The 22,810-nt window shown below is 46.2% G+C and overlaps 1 protein-coding gene across 1 annotated transcript in view; it reads right to left on the bottom strand.

The window, feature by feature from the left end:
* The window catches only part of RAPGEFL1 (Rap guanine nucleotide exchange factor like 1), a 44,226-nt gene extending 27,233 nt beyond the window's left edge, over positions 1-16,993 (bottom strand). The window contains exon 1 of the mRNA XM_030221857.1: positions 16,674-16,993. Within this exon, the coding sequence (XP_030077717.1) occupies positions 16,674-16,881 (208 nt within the window). The 5' untranslated portion in view covers positions 16,882-16,993. The remainder of the gene's footprint in view (positions 1-16,673) is intronic.
* Positions 16,994-22,810: the final 5,817 nt, after the last annotated feature.

Here is a 22,810-nt window from a genome sequence, read left to right as displayed (position 1 = left end):
ATTATGCCACCTGGCTGTGATGGCAGCTGCTGGATGATGTCATCGGAGCACAAGGAACAGGTGGCTTTTTTGGTTAGAACTGAAAAGCCCAAATTCCCCTTCAACGGTGCTTTATTGGGGTTTATCAGTTATAACTGAAATCAGAAACCCTATTTATAATTAGTGTAAGAGATTCAGGCATCAGCCCCATCAGATACTCGCTCTCTTACACCTGAAAACAGCAGCCTGGAGTTACAGCAGCTGTCCAGGGAAGTCAAATCAGAGTTCAAATCCTGCTTCTCTCTCATGACCTTGATAAGTCACTTGCCTCAGGAGGAATCACAGATTGTAAGCTCCCTTGGGCAAGGAAATAACTTGTGTACCTGTCACCACCAAGAAGGCCTGAGTTAAATCTAATAAATATTGGACACAAAAGAAAATGAGGAATGTTCAGTTTGTGTCTCTGGTGATGGATTCTGCAAAGGCTTTTCCCCTCTACCTCTTCCCTACTCAAAGGTGTGTCCACGTCCAGCGTACTTAGCCACAGATTAAATAGCAAGGCAAGAGTTCAGATTTGTATCTGTTTAAAATGGACACAGAGTCTCCGATGCCCGCTTTCTATACATGGCACCTGAAAAAAATACACTTAGCAAGTTGTGTGCTTAATAGAGAATGACACGGGGGCAAAGTTTGTCCCCGTCCCCATGGGTTCTGTCTCCATCCCATCCCTGCAGGCCCTGTCTCTGTCCCCACCCCCGTAGGTTATGTCCTCGTCCCATCCCCATGGGTTCTGTCCTCATTTGCAGAAGCCTCAAGCAATTATGATTTTATATTTAAATCTTTTTATTAAAGTATAAAAAGGAACAACATGCTGTGCAATTGTTGCTTATAAATCACAAACAGAAAACAATAACAAGCAACTATAATAACCCCCTCACCACCACCACCTTCTACCCTTCCAATCCCAACAATAGCTGATTTCTACTACCCCAAGAATCCTAATCCATCCTGTTAAAATGTCCAGAGGTACAAAATACAACCCATTACATATGCCCTAGAGGGGAGAAATACGTCCTATGAAGCACTGTTATGATTTTTTAATCTGTGGATGAATAAGAAGTCAACAATCTCAATATTCAGCCTAGCTCTCCTGTCTTCCACAGTCCCTCTTGCAATAGAAGATGTCTTCTTACAAGATGTGCTGCTAGCAGGAATGTACAGGATCCCCCCATGCAAATTTTGCTAGCTGTGGCCAGCATGCTTGCTTGTTTTCCAAAGATTCAAAATATCATCATCTGCATCACTGAATAACAGTCCAATTCATTAACAGGCTCCCCATCCCTGCCCTGTCGGATCTGTGTCCCCCGCCCCCTCCCCCCCCCCCCCCCACAAGCTCTGTCCCCATCCACACCAGGACCCTCGGGAGCATTGGGGACCCTGGAGTGAAGGAATAAATACAAGCTAGCTAAAGGAGCAGTTGCTGCCCCTATAAGTGGCAACTGGAGAGGATGTGAGAGCTTCGGGTGGATGAGGGGAGTCCAGCCTGGGTGAGGGAGCAGGACCAGGACAGGGGAAGACTGTCCAAGGCCGGAGTGTAACCCTGCAAGCCACACTGCTGGAAAAAGGACAGCCTGGAGGGTCTATGCCTGAAAGTAGCAGATTGGAGTCAGGAGAAATAAAGCAGCTTTGGATTTATTGCTGACGTAAAAGGATGAGTAAAAGGACAGAAGGTATTGTAAATATGTACAACAGACATCCTATCTGACGAGCAGGGCCGTCAAGAGACCGAGCTGGGCCCAGGGCAAGGGCGCTGCCGGCCCCCCAGGATCATCGCCGCCACCACTGCCCCCCCCCCAGGATCGTCGCTGCCAAACCCCTGCCTCCCCCCAGGATCCACCGCCCCACACTCTCCGATCGCTGCTGCCGCCCGCCCACCATAACTGTTGGGTACCTTGGCTGGCGGGGATCCCAAGGCCCTGCCAACAGAAGAGATCATCCTCCAGCGCTGCTCTTCTTCCTTCTGCCGCGTGGCCCACCCCTGCGGCTGCTTTTTCTCTCAGATCGCGCATGCGCAGCCTGAGGGGAAAAGCAACGGCAGGGGAAGGCAATGTAGACTGTGAAGAAGAGCAGCCTACTATGTCTGTTCCTGTGGGTCCTCCCCAGCCTGCAAAGGGGGCCCGGCACCGGAGTTCTCTCTCTCCTGCTCCTGTCGGGACACGATCACCTGGGTCCCGTCAGCAGCAGGAGAGAGAGAGGGACCCCGGTGCCGGGCCCAGGGAATTTTGCACCCCCCCCCCCCCTCAGCGGCCCTGTTGACGAGTAGGGAGAGAACTGAGAGCATTGCTAATGATCTTGAATGGGACTGTAAATATGAGAAGAGCTGACATGTTTATTTGCCAGGTGCAGCAGTTAAAGTTATGTTGCATTCTATAAAACTTCCAGACCGTCCAGAAACCGGTTACCTCCGCTGAATATTGTTGGTTAGCGCCGAAAGAATAACCGACTGTATCGCGTGATAACCGTCAATATTCAGCGCTGACTGGCTAAGTTTAGTGGCCAAATAGGACTGCCTATATAGAAGTCCTAGCTGTGGCTGCTATAAACTTAACCAGCCAGCGCTGAATATTGAGGTAGGCAGTTAAGTTTCAGCCAGCCAAAAATAAAAAAAAATAAAAAATAAACCCTGGATATTCAATTTATTTATTTAGATTTGCTCACACCTTTGTCAGTAGTAGCTCAAGGTGAGTTACGTTCAGGTACTCTGGATATTTCTCTGTCCCAGGAGGGCTCACAATCTACGTTTGTACCTGAGGCAATGGAGGGATAAGTGACTTGCTCAAGATCACAAGGAGCAGCAGTGGGATTTGAACTGGCCACCTCTGGATTGCAAGACCAGTGCTCTAACCACTAGGCTACTCCTCCACTCAGCAACATTCCATGTAGAATCATCAATAATAGCAACATTCTATGTAGAATCACTAATAGTAGCAACAGAATCTCAAATAGTAGCAACGTTCGATGTTCCACTGCACTAACCACTAGGCTACTCCTCCACTAGCAACATTCCATGTAGAAGCCTGCCCTTGCAGATCAGCAATGCGGCTGCGCAGGCTTCTGTTTCTGTGAGTCTGACGTCCTGCACCTATGTGCAGGACGTCAGACTCACAGAAACACAGAAACCTGCGCGGCTGATCTGCAAGGGCAGGCTTCTACATGGGATGTTGCTAGTGGAATAGCAACATTCCATGTAGAATCTCAAATAGTAGCAACAGAATCTCAAATAATTTATTTGGATTTTGCTCACACCTTTTCCAGTAGCAGCTCAAGGTGAGTTACGTTCAGGTACTCTGGATATTTCTCTGTCCCAGGAGGGCTCACAATCTACGTTTGTACCTGAGGCAATGGAGGGTTAAGTGACTTGTCCAAGATCACAAGGAGCAGCAGTGACCGGCACTGAATATCCTGGGCCAGCACTGATCACAGCACCTAAGCGGGCTGCCTCCCGCGGGCTGAATATTGGCCTCAATGTGTACAGTGCTGCGTACGTCTAGTAGTGCTATAGAAATGATTAGTAGCAGTAGGCACATCACTGACCCACCAAGTTCCTCTTATGTCTACACCCACCTAGCAGTTGCGCACTGCGGGCCCCTTTTACCAATCTGCGGCAAAAGGGGGACGGTACTCTGCGTGTGTTTTACATGTCTGCTGAGGCCCCCTTTTATCGCAGCTGGTAAAAGGGAAGTCTCACCTTCCTGCAGGAAATGGCTGCGCGGCAAGTAAAGCACTTGCCACGCGGCCATTTCGGGGGGGGGGGGAGCCCTTATCGCCACTGATTGAGGTGGCGGTAAGGGCTCCCATGTTAACGCGGCGGTAACTGGGCAGCAATTACCACCGGGTACACACCAGCGCCACAAAAATCTTAAAAAATTTTTGTACTGACAGAAATGACAACGAGCTAGGGGTGGGAAGTACCACTGGGCCGCTGTGGTAGCCCAGCGGTACTTCCTGTATAGCGAACAGTAAGCCCGCGTTGGGCTTAGCGCCGCTTAGTAAAAGGAGCCCTAAAGAAATTATGCACTAAGGTTATTGATTACAGACTAAGTGTGTTTATGCAAAGCAGTGCCAATTAATGACAATTAGTGCCTTTTAATAAGTTATGCAAATAACTGGCAGTATTTCATAACCTGTGTGGACAATTTCTTGCACTAACTCCCGGATTCTGTATAGCATGACTTAAGCTGCGCATGCAAATCCGGTCATATTCTGGATTTGCACGTGCAACTTAATTAGTTAACAAGCCAATCAGCGCCAATAGTTGCCAATTAACAAGCAATTGACAATAATTGGCATTAATTAGCATTTACATGCACAGCTATCTAAGCGCATTCTGTAAAGTGATGCACGTAAATTCTAAGGTGCATAGCTGAAAAGGGGACATGGCCACGGGTGTTTCTAAAATCTATGCACATCATTATAAAATACACCTGGTCTGCACCTTATTTAGGCGGTGGCATTTACACACAGTTTTACTTGGCGTAACTGCTCGTGACTAAGTTTATTCCCATGGATGGGCGCTCAGCATATTCTATAAACCGCACTGAAATTTAGGCGTATTTTTTAAATTACGTCTAAATTTAGACGTGGACTAGGTGTATTTTTTTTCAGTGCCTATTTTTTTAAGCATGATATATAGAATCTAGCCCTAATTGTGAAAATAGAGGAATAAAGGACAACCCTCTTATCTAGGCGTCCACATTTATGTGCTCATTGCACACGTAACTGTCTAGAATACCGCCCTGAGTGAATTCCTTCAAAAAGGCGGTAAATAAATCCTAATAAATAAATATTACATATGTACATAAGAATAGCCATGCTGGGCCAGACCAAGGGTCCATCGAGCCCAGCACCCTGTCACCGACAGCGGCCAAAAGAACAAGCAATTTGTCCCACCCATCCTAGAAATACTGTATTATTCCCTCGTCCATTCAATAACATTCTATGGCTTTTTCCTCCAGGAAGCCGTCCAACCCTTTTTTGAAGGCCGCTAAGTTAACCGCCTTAACCACCTTTTCCGGCAGCGAATTCCAGAGTTTAACTACACGTTGAGTGAAGACAAATTTCCTCCGATTTGTTTTAAATTTACCACACTGCAGCTTCATCGCATGCCCCCTTGTCCTAGTGTTTTTGCAAAGCGTAAACAGACACTCCACATCGACCCGTTCCATTCCACTCATTATCTTATAGACCTCTATCATATCTCCCCTCAGCCCCAGCCTTTAAAAGCTGGATTCAGTAAACGATACTCATAATTCGGCACAGAAAAAAAATCAGCACACTGTATTCTATAACGGGCGTTCCGGGAACAGGATCCGCACTCAACTTTGGGTGTGAGGTGCACATCTCGGCGTGCAAGCTGCGCGTAGATCCGGACTATCTACAATGCTGCAGGCATTTACCCACTCATGCCTTCACTCTAACACAGTTGTCAGGACACACCAAGCCAGTCTGGTTTTCAGAATACCCACAATGAACATGCACGAGATAGATTTGCATACAATGGAGGCAGTGCATGCAAATTTATCTCATGCATATTCATTTACAGATATCCTGAAAACCAGACTGGCTTCGTGTGTCCTGAGAACTGGGTTGAGAACCCCTGCTTTAACCTGTAGAGAACAGTGGCGTAGCTACTTGGGGCCACGGGGGCCTGGGCCCCTGTATATTTGGCCCTGGACCCCCCCTGCTGACGACCCTCTCGACCCCGCCTCCCGCCGCCAACCCTCCCCCATATGTGCAGGACGTCAGACTCACAGAAACAGAATGAAGCCTTGCGCTGGAAGAAGAGAAGCTCGACTGGCGGGGGTTGGGGTCCCCCACCAGCAAAGGTAGCCGACGGCGGGAGAGGGTTGGCGGCGGGAGAGGGGGTCGTTGGCGGGGGGGTCAAAGTTGGTGGCGGTGAGGGGGGGGCGGCGCCGCCGGGTGGGGCTAAAATGTGCCCCCTCACCTCAGGCTCTGGACCCCCCTCCCACCGAAGTCTGGCTACGCCCCTGGTAGAGAATGCGTGCTAAAAAAAAAAAAAGAGCTTTCAATATTCAGTCAGCAGTGCTCAGCGTTTTGCTGGCCGCCGTTGGCGTTTTGCCTGCAAATTCAATGCTGGGCCATGTTCCGGGTTTGTGGAGCTGGCTACACCATAGCCAGTTAAGTGTGATATTCAGTATTTAATCAGCTATGGGGCACTGCACAAAGATAGGACCACGTAAAAGTCAGTCTAATTTATGCAGTACCTTAGCCAGTAAAGTGCTGAATATCAGCAGTTAAGCAGCCAAGTGCTGCCTCTGCCCCCAGAAGAACTGGTTTTGCATTAGACGCTAATCATTAATTTTCAGCAGCAATAACCAGTTAAGTGCTGCTGAAAATGACCAGTTAGCCCCAAACAAATGATTTAACCAGCCAGGAGCCATTTCTGGCTGGTTAAATCGCATTGAATATCGACCCCCAAAGAGCGTAAGTTGCAGGTCAATGAAGTCACTAAAGTTGGACCAGTTACCATAAACACGATAGCTTGGTGTTTATTTAAATGGACATGGTAAAAAGACGATAAGTCAAGAAGGTCCTTAACCAAACTTAAGACTTGTGTTGGCTGGTAAATTCTCAAAGAAGCAGCAGCCCCAGCTCTACCCAAACTACATCCTGAAAGCACTCCCATGTATACTGTGTGAAAGTAGGCTTTAGATTGCTTTGCATCTACTTTGTATTGCTGGTATGCCCCTGTGCAAGTTTAGAATAGCCGTTCTCCAGAAGTAAACCAGGCTTCTTAAGATTACCACTGCCCCTCCCCCCCCCCCTTTATCAATTCCTATTCACTAAAAAATATACCGAAATATTGTTCTGCCACACACCAGGCTGGAGATCTGTTGAGTTTGCAGGAGACTCAGAAACACCAGACAGATGCAGAACATGGAACCCACCAATACCCGAGACTTTAGGGAGAACACCATCCTCCTCCCCTCTACGCCCCTGCTCCCAGCGACCGTACCACACAGCTTGAACGCCTCTCTGCCCAAGCAACTTTACTATCCTGCTACCCATTTACCTATCAGGTCCATGCCCGTCTGTACTAAACATTGCTAGAGTGCAAGGGTGCCAGTCTAAGCACGTTCTGTCCATCCAATTCTTCCACCCAATAATACAACAAACAGCAGCATATGAACCTACGACAGGGCAATCTGAGTTCACTGTCCTACCACCCTCCCCCCTCCCCGTCTGCTCTGCAGGTTTTCTATCAAAATATGATACAACTGGATTTGCACCCCCCCCCCCCCCCTCCCATTCATGGCACATTGTCAATGTGTAGCCATTTATCTTGGGCATTAGCTTTCAAACAGCATCCACTCTCACTCCCACTCATGCCCCTAATCTAGCCATGCCAATCCCAGCTGAAACTACCTCCAGAAAATCTGACCTTATTCTCTTCATCCCCTCCAATATACCCAGCTTGGGACCAGTTCACCCAGTACCCTGCAGGGATACACTTTGTTTCTGACTGCCAGGTTGTCTCTTGTCATTGCATCACGTTGGCAGACAGCACCATGGTACGATCAACTGGTTTCAACTGTTTGGTCACCCAGGGAACCACAAAAATTGGGGATTAGAAAATGATATGAAGAGAGCCTGGTGTAAACGTGGTTCACCTAGCAAGCCACAGCTACCACATGGCGTTAAAGCAGAAGAAAGACATCAGCCTATACCTAAGCCAGGAAAGCAGCACCTGGCCCAAATTTACACTTCTGGCACAACATGCTGGCTGTAAGCTTCCTCTGCTGGGTCTTTCGGCTTCAAAGCTTGGGGAGGGGGGAGGAAGAAGTCAGCACAGTCTGAAGTCCTCCAAGCCATGCCAAATGGCCCAGTACATGGACATATTCAGCACATTACTGCACCACTAACATTCACTCCTGTGCACAATGTTTTGCACACAATTGACTTTCACAAAGCAGAGGCCTGGGCCTGTGGCCTACTCCACCAGAGCCTGATGTATTATAGTAACATGGATTTTAGCCCACCTTTCAAAATGATGCTCAAGGCAGTTTATAAGCCTCTTCCCCAAAGACCTAACAATTTAAGTGACTACAGGAGGCAACAGAAGATAAAGTAACTTGTCCAAGGTCAAAAGGCATGCCAGTGGGAGACGTGGAATCTAAACTAGAGAGTTATACAGGGACAGAACTTATTCCCGCCGGTCCCCTCTGGAATCTAACCCATCCCCAACCATCCATGCAATTAATCTCCTTCATCCCACCCATAGCCATAGGAATCAATGTATTACACTTAATTGACCCCAGCCCTCAGTTTCCTCTCAATCCTAGCAGACTCCCAGGTTTTTTTTGGGTGGTATTCACTATTCAACCAATGAGTGTTCCAAGCCTCAGTCTGGTGTCCCAGCTGCCTTTCTGGGCATTCCAAGCCTCATTCTGGTGCTCCAATTGCTTCTCTCAGTGTGTTCCAAGCCTCATTCTGGCATTGCCAGGGACTGCCTACACTTCCCTGGGAATCCCGTGACAAAGTTTTTCATCCCCGCGGGATTCCCGTGATCTCCATTCTTGTGCAGCTCTCTAATCTGAACCCTGGTCACCAGGGAAGAAATATCTTTCTAAGTAATCTCTATTGCCACTAAGAAAACGAATATGTATCATGAAACATTTTTCATATAAAACACATTTAAAAAGCTAGACAAATAAACTTACATAACTAGAAATCACACAAGCAAAATACCACACAATTATGCAATCCTATATAATAAGCCTGAATGAACAACTCAGCTAACAGGTATTTCAAAATATACACCAAAGGCCTCCTATGTTCCAGGAGTCAATAAAGATCACTCCTTACTTACAGTTTAGGAAGAAATTGAAGGCCTACTTCTTTGCAAAAGCCTTTCAGTGAGATCTAAGGGATTTTTAAATTGTTTTTATTACAAAAACAAACAAAAAACAAACATTTTGTTGAGTTAGTATGGATGTTTTGTTTTAGTGTTATGTCTATTTTGATTTGTATATGTAATTTTATTATGCGTGTAGTTTGTGAACCACTCAGAATGGTAGATGATGCGAGATATATAAATGCATATAAAACTGGAACACACTCCCAAAATTATTAAGTTATAAACAACTACTTGCTATTCCGTAAACAGCTCAAAGCCCTCTTCAAAAAAAATTCTACGAAGACTCGGTGGATCACCAAGTCTAGCATACCAACCAGAACGTATCTTGTTAACTTGATCCTCGCCACTGATTTGAACTATATCTTTTCCTCCATAGACAAGACACTGGCTGCAAATTCCAACTATATACCTTCTACAAAAACCTAGATATACATAAGTATTGCCATACTGGGAAAGACCAAAGGTCTATCAAGCCCAGCATCCTGTTTCCAACAGTGGCCAATCCAGGTCACAAATACCTGGCAAGATCCCAAAACATTCTATACTGCTTATCCCAGAAATAGTGGATTTTCACCAAGTCCATTTAATAATGGTCTATTGACTTTTCTTTAGGAAGCCACCCAAATCTTTTTTAAACTCCACTAAGCTAACCGCCTTTACCACATTCTCTGGCAACGAATTCCAGAGTTTAATTACATGTTGAGTGAAGAAAAATTTTCTCTGATTCGTTTTAAATTTACTACATTGTAGCTTCATCACATGCCCCCTAGTCCTAGTATTTTTGGAAAGCATAAACCGACGCTTCACATCACCTTTTCTCACGCACACGCTAATGACATATTTGAATCTCTGAAACAGACACAGATCATTTCATCAAATGTAAACAATTCTATTTTGTTTTGTAAGCCACATTGAAACAATGTACATAAGTAAATAAGTATCGCTATGCTGGGACAGACCAAGGGTCCATTGAGCCCAGCACCCTGTCACCGACAGTGGCCAAAAGAACAAGCAATTTGTCACGCCCATCCTAGAAATAGTGTATTATTCCCTCGTCCATTCAGTAACATTTTATGGCCTTTTCCTCCAGGAAGCCGTCCAACCTTTTTTTGAAGTCTGCTAAGTTAACCGCCTTAACCACTTTTTCCGGCAGCGAATTCCAGAGTTTAACTTCGCGTTGAGTGAAGAAAACTTTCCTCCGATTCGTTTTAAATTTACCACACTGCTGCTTCATCGCATGCCCCCTTGTCCTAGGGTTTTTGGAAAGCGTAAACAGACGCTCCACATCTACCCGTTCAACTCCACTCATTATTATATAGACCTCTATCATATCTCCCCTCAGCCGCCTTTTCTCCAAGCTGAAGAGCCCCAGCCTCTTCAGCCTTTCCTCACAGGGAAGTCGTCCCATCCCCTGTATCATCTTTGTCGCCCTTCTCTGGAAAATGTGGCTATAAATGCCAAAATAAATAAATAAATATAATTTTATGGGGGTGGGGTCTGCACAGAGTTTTATTCACCCCTAAGATTCTTGTCTCAAGGGAGGATTGAACCAAGGGAAGGGGGTGCAGAGGAGAAGCGAATAAGCAATATCCTTCTCTCACCTGTAGGAAGGCAAGGCAGCCACTGACCTGTGTGTGTGGGGCAAACAGGGAAAACCAGAAGCACCATCAGGGCAACTGCACAACAGGGCACTGTGGAAGAAGCCTATTCTAAAGGAAGGTAGCACCTACTAGCATAGCCGGTGTCGGTGTACTTAAAAGTAGGCACAAGCACTTACAGCAGTCACACAGCAAGTGTAAACCTCGCACGTAAATGCTGGAGATGTATGTGGAAAGTTACATGCGAAAGTGTGAATTTCACCCAGACTCTGCTGGTGTGTATGCCTCCCCCTCTTATAAATATGCACTATTTAACTTATGTGCATACTTACAGAATAACATTTAGGCAGAATTTATTTATTTGCTACATTTGTACCCCACATTTTCCCACCTATTTGCAGGCTCAATGTGGCTTACATTATATTGCAAAAGATATAGTTATGAACAGAGTAAGAGGTTTGTTCTAAATTAACATATTACTATGTAAGAATTAAGGAAGATATGTCTGTGGAATAATTTACATAACACATTTAGAAGGCATGCACTCCCAAGATTTGTTTTAACACAGGAATTATTATTTCCCTGAGCCCTGAGACATCCCTTTCCCCAATGACCAAACTTTCCCAACATGCAGTGCTTTTATTTAAGACATTTTTTAAAGTATATTTATGTGTATGTATATAAATATAAAATATGCCTATAAATCAAAATAGTCTCAGCCCCCTGTTTCTCTGCACTAGCTTCCCCAAATCCTCTAGAACCTTCAGAAGTGAAAATCTGTCAGAGGAAGTGTCATTTCTTGCTGGCTTCTCACAAATCCCCAAGGCTATCTCCACCATGCACTGTGTAACCCCGAGCAAGTTCTTAACCCATCTGGACTCAGGCTGAAGGCCAGAAACTATTAAAGAGACTTTGGGGCTCATTTTCAAAGCACTTAGCCTCCCAAAGTTCCATAGAAACCTATGGAACTTAGCCTCCCAAAGTGCTTTGAAAATATGCCTCTTTATCAACATACTGGCTAAAATGGCTCACACAGATATCAATAAAAAGTGAAATGGTGCTGGCAGTATGGTCTATTATAGTATAAGACACCATCTCATCAGACTGAGTCCGAGCAAGGATGAATGGTATGCAGTGTAGGACAGCACAGACTGTTAATTCATTCTGGGAACCCCATAAATCCATCAAATGAAAGCTAGAATCCGGTTAGCTGTTAAACCCACACTTCTTTCCTATTTACTTCAAGCCCCATACCACAAAGAGCTTCACCCCATATCCCTACATAGATCCCCACCCCCCCCCCCTCAACACACAGGCTCAAACTACTGTCCAAGATTTCTATATTACAGCTAAGGGGGATCAAAAAATGGGATAGTATTTTGCTTTGGTAAATCACACCTGGAGCTGGAGGAGGACCCAGCCTTTGAGGTGAGGCTACAGAGTGTATTTCCCTCCACCTCCCCTCGCGCCACTTCATCTAAAGAGGGAAGCAATCTCCATGGGTGTCTCAACCTACACTCTTGGCAGACAAACAGAGAGAGGAGGGGAAAAAAATGCAGATAGGTACAAACATACACGGGTGAGGAAACAGAACAGCAAAGCCCTGGAAAAGCAGAGGTGGGAGGGGAGGGGCGATAGTGGCAAACAGGAGATCCCAGCTGCGGGGGTGGTCCCTCCGGGAAAGGGTGCAGCAGGCAAGACCCAAATTCCTCTTTTCCTGGAAGTGGCCTGTTGTAATGCTGTCTCTGGAGCTCTTAGATTTACAAGTGTTTTGGGTCTGCTGCATAGGGGATACGGACCCTCCCCCCCCCCCCCCCCCCCCCATTCGGATGGATTTCCTGAGCAGTCCCAAGCAAGGGAGCTGGATGAATAGGGGCAGCATGGTGTTTAACTAAAAGACAAAAGCAGGGCTGCCGGGGTGAGAGGGGCAAAGTCCCTCAGGGGTGGAAAAATGAGTGAAATGAAAGCAGGAGCCAGCAGCGGATGAAACACCAAAAGCAGCTCTTTAGATTTTGTGAGCCCACTAGGGACAGAGAAAATACAGAGCTTGTATGTAATGTGTAAACTGGCTTTGGCTGAAAGGCGGGATATCAAGAAGGAAGCAAACAAACAAACATATTCTCCTACCTCTGGAAAGTGGGAGGGAAGGAATGAGGGCTAGAAATTGGAGCCGAGGAGGATGGAGGAAGACAAGAGTGAGCAAATCTACCCATCTGCACCGGGTGCTAAAATGCGCCTTTTCAATTCTAGACAAAATGATATTAAGGGAAAGTCTCTCTCTGCCCACACAGGCGAGTAATTTTATAAAACCGGTATAACTGCATGTTCAAGAAAGTACACTGATAAGATTGCATGTGCCCAGGGGCAGAGGTGTGAAGGATGCACATATTTTATGACATATTTAGAGAGGGGGGGTAGTTTATAAAGATGTTCCCGCATGCAGAAAATGACTATTATATAGCACACAAGAATATACGTGTAAAGAGAAAGAGAGCACATACTCTTACACAGACCAGGAGCACAGTACGATATACACACGTGTTTTACAAAATACACCCAGAGTTACACTTGCCTCACAGCACGTGGAAGCCTAGTCTATAAAGTATTCACTTTTTCACATTGCCCAGAGGAGCCCTGGAATGAAAGAGCCCCCTTAATGCACAGCAAACAGCCAGGCACCAGGCTCTACATCTTCACATGACCAAGCCTGGCCATGTTCCCTGGGCTTTATTCCAGTGAGCATCAGTAGTCCCAGGAGGCTAATTTCTATAACAAGGAGCTGAGTTAATCAGGAAGGAAGATGCCTCTTTTAGGCTCTCTTATAAAGATCCACAGCACAATTTGTACCTAAATTATGGACGCTGACAGTTACTTTCAGAAGCAGGTGCACTTTCAGGCATGAGCTAGTCTTCTAGGGTGCACAAGAAAGGTTGAGAGAAAGACCTCTACAGTGTGTTTGTCATGTGCGTTATCATTATTGATGAGCTCTAATGTGCATGACATCACTTGTCATGGTCCCTTGGGTGCCAAGCAAGCGATGGCCTCACACTATGAGAATGGATGTGGTTTAGAAATTTACCACCCGACCCCCTGGATATGGAAGTCCCTTAATGTGACCAGCATTCTCTAGTCCCACCCCTATCAGTTCACAGGCCCAGCAAAACAGCTCCCACCCACTGCCAGTTTACCCAGTTATATGGCTTTGCAAAGTGCCCTCTGAGGGGCCAGGCAGAGCTCAACTCACCCAAGTTACCAACCCTACTGGTTAACGATTAAAGGAACATCTTGACATAAATGGCCTCCATGTTAAGACAGCAGATTGTGACAGAAAAGCTACAAGGACCCTCACTCCCTAACCCAGAGCTTTCCAAACTGCAGGTCACGTTTGGGGTCAGGGTCTGGGTGGGCTTTCCATAGGCGCATCATTCTTCTGCACCCTGGAAGGTCATACAATTTGACCTGGTCGTTATCATGGGGTCACAGCCACAAAACGTTTGACAAGTGCTGCCCTAATCCCAACAGAGCTCCGACTATACAGAACAGGGGCTCTGGTACCCTTTGCTGGGCCTTCTGCCCCAAACCAATGCACCTCAGGGGTAATTCCATAATGTGGGCCCCAACATTTACGAGTAAGTAGGATAAAGGTTTATACAAATTAATACCAACATTTTATTTAAGCACTATTCTGTTAATACACAAACCTTACAGAGTGTGTATTATTACTGGTAGGTGAACACATGGGACAAACATGCGCATAAATATTGTATAGATACTAACTGTGATATCTAACTCTGTTAGACTTTTCAGATAATGAGGGTTAGAAATTTGTTAAATACATAAATAACAAACAAATAGAATACTATAAGTTATGTACATATCTCCGGCAATTAGGCCCCAGCTCTATGGCTGGCGTACATGCATACAGCTAATTTATGGGACCCAAGCATTTTATAAAGAAAAACTAGACGCCTATTTTCCTTTATAGAATAGACTCCCTATTACATCCACCTCACATCTCGTATCACAAAAAAGGCTTCTGCCCTCCAACCACTAGACTGCAAGGCCATCACCTTAATGTCCCATCCAATAAAGTAACTTCCTTTTTACAGGGATTTTTTTTTAACTTTCACACAACAGCAGAATATAAACACCTGATATCGACACATATACATCCCCCTCCCCCGAACAGCCAGGGCAGATAAATCCATCATATATTTTCTATACCCAGTCCAGTCTAAGCATTAGCCAATAATAGGAATGGATCATCAGTTTGTCTGGGTGCCCATATCTACTGTACATTTCCCAGACCCTATTAGGAAAGGCTCAAGCAGCTAAAGCTTTTCAGCTTGGAGAAAAGACAGCTGAGAACGGGTAGACACGAATCGCTCATTTACCTTTTCCAAAAATACTAGGACTAGAGGGTATGCAATGAAGCTACAAAGTAGTAAATTTAAAAGAAATAGGAGAAAATATTTTTTTACTCAACATATGATTAAACTCTGGAATTTGTTCCCAGAAAATGTGGTAAAAGCAGTTAGCTTAGCAGGGTTTTAAAAAAGGTTTGGGTAAAAGAAAAGTCCATAAGCTATTATTAGATGGACCTGTGGAAAATCCACTGCTTTTTTCTAGGATAAGCAGCATAAAATGTATTGTACTGTTCTGAGATTTTGCCAGGTACTTGTAACCTGGATTGGTCACTGTTTGAATAGGATTCTGGGCTTGATGGACCTTCTGTCTTTTCCAGTATGGCAACACTTATGTAATGTAAAAGTAACCACTTGATCATTCTGAATTGCTGTCAGTTTAGCCATCTGATATATGTAATCCATTTTGCAAAGCACAGGGATTTGTTTTTTTTCTCAGATGCAGAGATCTCTCCCTCAAAAATACCCACTCTTATCCTGGACACTGACTCCTGGCATGGAGTCTGCATTACCAGATGCACCCATCACTCTTACCTCCTCCACCTCCAGCCCCAAACTCATATTGTCAATGCCCCTCATACCCTTATCTCCCCCAACCTGGGCTCCACATTACCAGGGACCCCTTCCAACCTTACCTCCCCATTCCCAGTCCTGACTCAGACATGGACTCATTACAAGAACACTTCATAACATTTTTGGACACAGTTATCCAATCGAGATATGTAGTTTGCTGAAACAGTCACAAAATCCACTCCCCCCACATAGGATTTCCCCACTCATGAGCCTCAAACACCCTCAGTCAGAAACACTGTCATTGGAGGTCATTAAAAAATGGATTGCCTCACAGAGATAAAGCCATCTGAGTGGGAGTCAGGGAGATGACTGAGCCAGTCCTAAGCCTGACCTGTCTGCTTTAATTTCAAGAGAAAAACACTCCCTCCCAGCTCCACTCACTTTATACCTAACCCATCACATCCTGCCTCCAGTAAAAAGAGAGATGAGGATGTCATTAGAAATAATTGTTCTATTCTTTGGGACAGAATGACACCTAAAACGATCTGCCACTGGCTGCGATTTTATTCAAATATCTATTTGTGCCAAAAGGTCAAGGATAAGAAAAATTACTTCCAGGGACAAAATGTCCTGCGTGTGAGGAGACATGGATGGGCACTGGCGATCCAATCAGGTCATCTTTACATGTTCTCCTGGTTTACAGGAGGAAATGGGCAGAGGATCTGAGGACAAATCTCCTTTCATTCATCCACATCCTTGGCAGGAGAGATAAGCCAGTTTGTGCCCCATGTTCTTATTACCCCACTCAATCAAAGAGGGGGTAATAATGACACACAAGAGGGCTGGACAAAGTCAGGTCCAGTTACTTTACCTGTTCCCGGGGAATGCAATGAGGAAGAAGGTACGGGGGGGGGGGGGGGCTCCAGTTTCTTGGATGTAGGGGTGAGAATTCCAGGGTAGCCCCAGCCTCCTGTGTACGGAGGTGGTGCAAAAGTCTTCTTGTGCATGTATTGGGAGGGTAAGGATAGAGATGTTGGCATTAGAGTAACCCTGTTTACCTGCACGGGACCCTAGTGTATTCACCAATGAGGAGGGAAGGTTATGTAGCTGACAGATGAGGATGATCCCTGCGGTTTATGGGGGATACAGCAGGGCACATCCCTCTATACCAGGGGGAAGGTGGGGTACAGGACAGGGGTGAGATGCTGTAGTCTTCCTTACCTGCGGCGGGACAGGGACGGGGGGCCCCCAGGAGCTGCTCCAGCAGGCGGCCCAGCAGCTGACAGGGGGTGTCCGGGGGCCCGGGACTGAGCGGCGGGCTCGGCTCCTTCAGGCCGGGCAGCATGGGGGGGCCGACGGGGCCGGAGGGGCGGCGCGGCCCGGCCAGCAGCGAGCTCTGCTTCTTCAGCAACTTCTCCAGCGGCTTCATTCGGCCGGGGCCCTGGGCCCTCTCTACCCTGCCATCCCCGATCCTCTTTCTCTCTCTCTCTCCCGGCTGTCTCTTTCCCCTCCTGCCTCTTCTCGTCTGCCTTTCTCGATCTGGATCTCCCTCCTCCTCCTCCTCCTCTTTCTCCTTCTCTCTTCCTTCCTTCCTGCTTTTCTTCTCTCTTCCCTCTCCCCTCTGGATCTTCAGGTAGGGGGTTGAATCTGCCCTGCTGGAAGGGGAGGAAAGGTAAACCGTTCCCCCGCCCCACTCTCCTCCCACCCAGTCCGGCCCCTCCCATAATCCTCCCACCGGGGCTAAGCACCGCCCCCTACTCCTCCTACGCGTTCACTGGCACACTCGGCTGCTTCTCGGTCGCTAGAAAGCTCAGAGCCACAAAACCTCCCAAAACAGGAGTTTAGCAGTTACTGATTCCAGACAGAATGGGAGGGAGAGAGCTGCATAAAGAGGCATCTTCTCCTGCTAAAATTTACGTGGACATCTTTAGGGCACTTCCCCCTTGCTGTAAATATTCTGCAATAAATGTTACGTGTTGCCAGTCAGATCACACTTTACATTGTGGCTTTTTCTAAATACACATGCAGCAGCCACCTCTGGAGTCATAGGAGCCAACTTTTCAAAATTATTGGGGGTGCTAAGCCCAATGAAAATAACCCCATCGGCGTGCTTTTTACCGCATATGAACAGGGAGCGACTGCGAAAGCTACTACAGGCAGGAGCGTGTGGTTAACGAGCATTTTATGCATATGTTACTGGCCACACGGTGCAGAAAGGGGTTCACTGTGGCAGTTAATCCAGGCAATAGACCTGGGCACAAACTATATGGTAATGAGGGCATTGGAATGATATTTCTCCACAATGCACAAAAGTAAAGGGGTTTATAACCTGCACACAGCACATGAACATTTTCACACTTGGACAGTGTAGAAGGATTGGTTGACAGAATTTAATGCCATTTTAGGGTGTCTTGTTTTCTGCAACCTGATCAGGGCCTGCAAATTAACAGCTCTGTGCACATGTCCGAACATAAACGAAATTGCCAACACACATCTGACTGCAGGTGAACTGGAATGTTATCATGTGCATAAATATTGGCCTCACAAAAATTGTATGTTCAGGACATTTTTGCAAGGCTGATATTTATGGGCAGAACAACATTCCAGCATCTGCGCAGATGTGTGCTGGGATTTTTGCATTTTTCAAAGCACTCTTACTGCAGGACTTTTGTGTGTATGTGCTGGGCAGGGCAGGCTTTCTGTGATTAGTGTGCAAGTTATGCGTATTTGAATTTGCATCTGATTAATTTACAGCTTCACCGCCTCGAAACCATGTGCATAGCCGTCGGCGCGTGGCTTTTTGCATCGGTCCCATGGACCTCAAAGAAAAAAAAAAGAGAGAGAGAGAGCTCTTATTAAACTGAAGGCCAGATAGATTATTTTATTGGATTAACTTGGTAAATAGTTATCTGTATACTTTCCACATCCCTCTGTGGAATCTGTGCTTCCGTATTCCAGCGCCCTCTGGGACAATTCATTGTGAAATAAAAGGGGGGAGGAGGGCTGAGTCTCCACGGGATGTTCTGATTGAGAAAACAGTGCACATGTACACAGTAGCAAGTTTTCTGTCATCCAGCCCAGAGAGCACAAGATGCTGCTATGGTCCATGTCTGGCTGGAACAGATTTTTAAAACAGGGATGAAGCAAAGAAAAGGGTCAAAGTGTCTTTTCATTCCCAGACATTAATCTGCAAAGTTACTTAAAGACCTGGCCAGAGGAATGAAGTGTGTGAGTTGGCCAGCCACTGCCTATATGGAGCCTACAACAAGCTCCTTCCTCACATGGCCACAGAGTAACAAAACATAATTCTGCACCAAGAATCTGCAACATTTTTCCTCCTCTCCTAAACTTTCACATTGTTATACTTTCATTTGACACTGCGCCAGTTCACCAATTATATCCTGATGCAAGTTCCAAGGGCTTGTAACATTCTAGAACTTGGAACCTACATTTACGTACTAAGAACATAAGAATAGTCATACTGGGTCAGGCCAATGGTCTGTCTAGCCCAGTATCCTGTTTCCAACAGTGGCCGAGCCAGGTCACAAGTACCTGACAGAAACCCAAATAGTAGCAACATTCCATGCCACCAATCCCAGGGCAAGCAGTGGCTTCCCCATGTCTGTCTCAACAGCAGACTATGGACTTTTCCTCCAGGAACTTGTCCAAACCTTTTTCAAACCCAGATACACCAATAATTAGAATTATTGGCGCTTACAGTAACACAGTAAACGGCAGCAGATTAAGACCCGCACGGTCCATCCAGCCTGTCTAACAAGGTGGCCAGAGCCATTACAGTTAAGTTCATAAGTGCTATTTGGGCACTAAGCAGTATTCTGTAACTTTAGCACACAACTCACGGTAATACATCTTGCAAGGCCATGGACGTGTCCAACAATTTCATATGTAACTTACAAATTACTGTAATCTTTCAGAATGCCATGTTTAGGCGTGTTAGTGAATGCATCTACATGTAGGCATGCAAAGTATTCTCTACCAGAATCTGGACACTGAGATGCTGTTATTGAATTAGCCCTCTGTATGCTGCATCTTTAGCCGTCAAATTTGGGGTGTCTGGTTATAGAATTGAGCCAACAGTGGATGACAACAGATAAAGACTGATAGGATATGCCAGGGCAGTCCGTGCCATGCAGTGCAGGCTAATTTCCTCATGCCAGTTTTTAGTTTTAGAGGGTTGTTCAACGGTTAGCATATCTGGAGGACATAGTCTGTTATTTGAGGAAGACAAGGGGAAGCCAATAGCATGGAATGTTGCTACTATTTGGGTTACTGCCAGGTTCATGTGACCTGGATTGGCCAATGTTGGAAATAGGATACTGGGTGAGATGGACCATTGGTCTGACCCAGTATGGCTATCCTTATGCTCATGCAGTGTAGGTTACTTTCCCCATGTCATCTTTCCCTCTTCCAGATTTTGTTTTTACATTGTTAAATCACCCCAATAAAATGTGGAGATTGTGCTCAAACCTTGACTTGTGCATCTGTTTGCATTTCACTTTTTTTTTTAACATTTGTACCCCGCGCTTTCCCACTCATGGCAGGCTCAATGCGGCTTACATGGGGCAATGGAGGGTTAAGTGACACCAATGTGGCCGCGCAGACTTCTGCTTCTGTAAGTCAGACTCACAGAAACAGAAGCCTGCGCAGCCTTCTACATGGAATGTTGCTAGTGGAATAGCAACATTCCATGTAGAATCTCCAATAGTATCTATTTTATTTTTGTTACATTTGTACCCCGCGCTTTCCCACTCATGGCAGGCTCAATGCGGCTTACATGGGGCAATGGAGGGTTAAGTGACTTGCCCAGAGTCACAAGGAGCTGCCTGAAGTGGGAATCGAACTCGGTTCCTCAGTTCCCCTTTGAGCTCACATTTGGAAAAGGTGAGTAATTACATCCAAAAATCCAAATCAAGGCAGAGACCTCTGAGGATCAAATGTCCAGCCATTCTGACTTGTCCAGGCAGGTTACTCTACAGATACAGGGACCCAAACCTCAGGGCCAGCCCTGGCACTTAGCAGATGAAGCATCCACTTAGGGTGGAACCATTTGTAGGGGGGGGGGGGGGGGGGTAGTGGGCGCGAACAAAACCAACAACACAAGACAGACAGCAGCAGTGCAGGCCTTTGAGCACCCCATTGGAGGGGCAGGTTTGGAGTGTTCAAGTGTCCTCAAAGACCTGTGCTGCATTTCCAAGGATGGAGGCGTTTTTCTTGAAATGCTGCCTTGAGTTTTCTAGCTCATTCCTTATGGAGCTCACTGCCATTTGAAATTCATCTTGAAAACTTCTATCAACAGTTTTAAGAAGCTGCCAAGCTTTCCCTTCTGTTTAAATGGCTCATTGCTGTGGAGGGTCTGCTGGCCCTAAGCCTCTATCCTAATGTGTTCAGATTTGCTTCTCATGTCTTTCCAGTTGAAATAGTTTTTCTATTCATCCTCTTCCTTATCTTTGTTCCCTTGTTTGTTTGTTTGTTTTTTTATGTATATAGAGAACTTATTGTATTTCTTTACTGCACTTCACTATCCACATAACCTGTGCTGTGAGCCGTCGTCCATGATTTGCACAAATGGCAGAATACAGGTACCTCAATAAAGAGAAAGATGATGGTAGGGTAATGGTGGAAATGGCAGTGGCGGTGGCTGCAGGGGAAGAAGATACTAGACATAGCAGTGTGGATGAGGGAAGGAGAGATGCTGGACATGGTTGGGGAGGGGAGGGAAGAGAGAGAGAGATGCTGGACACCTAAGGGATAGAGGAAAGGAGATGCTGGACAATGTGAAAGGGGTGTATGGATGAATGTTCACCTAGGGAAGGGGGGGGCAACCTTTATGCACAGAGGGACGCATGAATGTCAGTACTATTTCTGGCAGGCCACAACTTTATACCATGTTGGCAGGGCTGTGCCAAGGGTCTGTGGCGCCCCCCTGGAAGGGATCGGGTGGCGCCCCCCCCCCCCCCCGCAGACAAGCGGTTGGAGTGTGTGCCCCCCGCCCCCCCCGCGCCCCCCCCCCGTGAAGATGATCGCTGTCCTCTCTCCCCTGCCCTCCCGCTCCCATGTCCCAAGGAAATGACGTCAGAAGAAGGCGGGACATTGAGCGAAGGGAAGACTAGTAGAGACGTCGGGAGTGCCGCCTCCTTCACTGACGCTGCGCCGTTCGCTGCCCTGCCAGCTGGACGGAGGTAAATTTAAAAGAGATTTTGTTGGGGGGAGAAGAGGGCAGGCAGTTGGGACGTGGGAGCGGGAGGGCGAGGCAAGCATGGCACGGCGGGGCGCCCCCCAGAGGATGGCGCTCCCCTGCCACGCTTACCTCGCTTACCGCGTTGGCACGGCCCTGCATGTTGGAACCGGAAAAGCACAGAGCTCCATAGACCTTTTGTAATAATTAATTAATTAACATTTTAATTAGAATGGTAGAAACAAACTGTTAACGTAGCCGTTCTGAAAATATTTGTGAAATACAGTATTTAAAATAACCAAAACTCTGATTAATGACATGTTCTGTGTATACTTCCCAAGGTCTCGCAGGCTGCATAAAATTCAAAAGCGGGCTGAATTCAGTCCGCAGGCCATTGGTTGCCCACCCCTGAGTTAGTCTATCAAAGCCTTGATCAAATTGTTCCTCTCAGGCATGCTGTACCACTGAAAGAGAGATGTGGAGGCTCATTTTCAAAGCACATAGACTTATAAAGTTGCATACACTACTTTTAACTGCCTCCCAACCTATCCTCACAAGAGCTGTACTGCCTCCATAAGAACATAAGCATTGCATTACTGGGACAAACCAAAGGGCCATCAAGCCCAGTATCCTGTTTCCAACAGTGGTCAATCCAGGTCACAAGTACCTGGCCAGATCCCAGAACAGCAAAGAATTATACAGTGGAATTTTCCCAAGTCCATCTTAATGGCTAATGGGATTTGTCTTTTTTTTAGGAAATTATCCAAACCTTTTTTCAACCCTGCTAAGCTAACTGCTTTTACCACATTCTCTGGCAACATATTCCAGAGTTTAATTACTCAGTGAGTGAAGCTATATTTTCTCTGATTCATTTTAAATTTACTATTTTGTAGCTTCATCACATGCCCCCTAGTCCTAGTATTTTTGGAAAGAGTAAATAAGTGATTCGCATCTACCTGTTCCATTCCATTCAGTATTTTATAAACCTCTATCATATCTCAGCCGTCTCTTCTTCAAGCTGAACAGCCCTAGCCGCTTGAGCTTTTCATCATAGGGAAGCCGTCCCAACCCCTTTATCATTTTCGTTGCCCTTCTCTGTACCTTTTCTAATTCCACTATATCTTTTTTGAGATGTGTTGACCAGAACTGCACGCAGTATTCG

The sequence above is a fragment of the Microcaecilia unicolor genome, chromosome 12 (assembly GCF_901765095.1).
Source record: "Microcaecilia unicolor chromosome 12, aMicUni1.1, whole genome shotgun sequence".
Lineage (NCBI taxonomy): Eukaryota > Metazoa > Chordata > Amphibia > Gymnophiona > Siphonopidae > Microcaecilia > Microcaecilia unicolor.
Note: the sequence above shows the minus strand (reverse complement) of the source record. Positions and strands in the feature narration are given on the sequence as shown.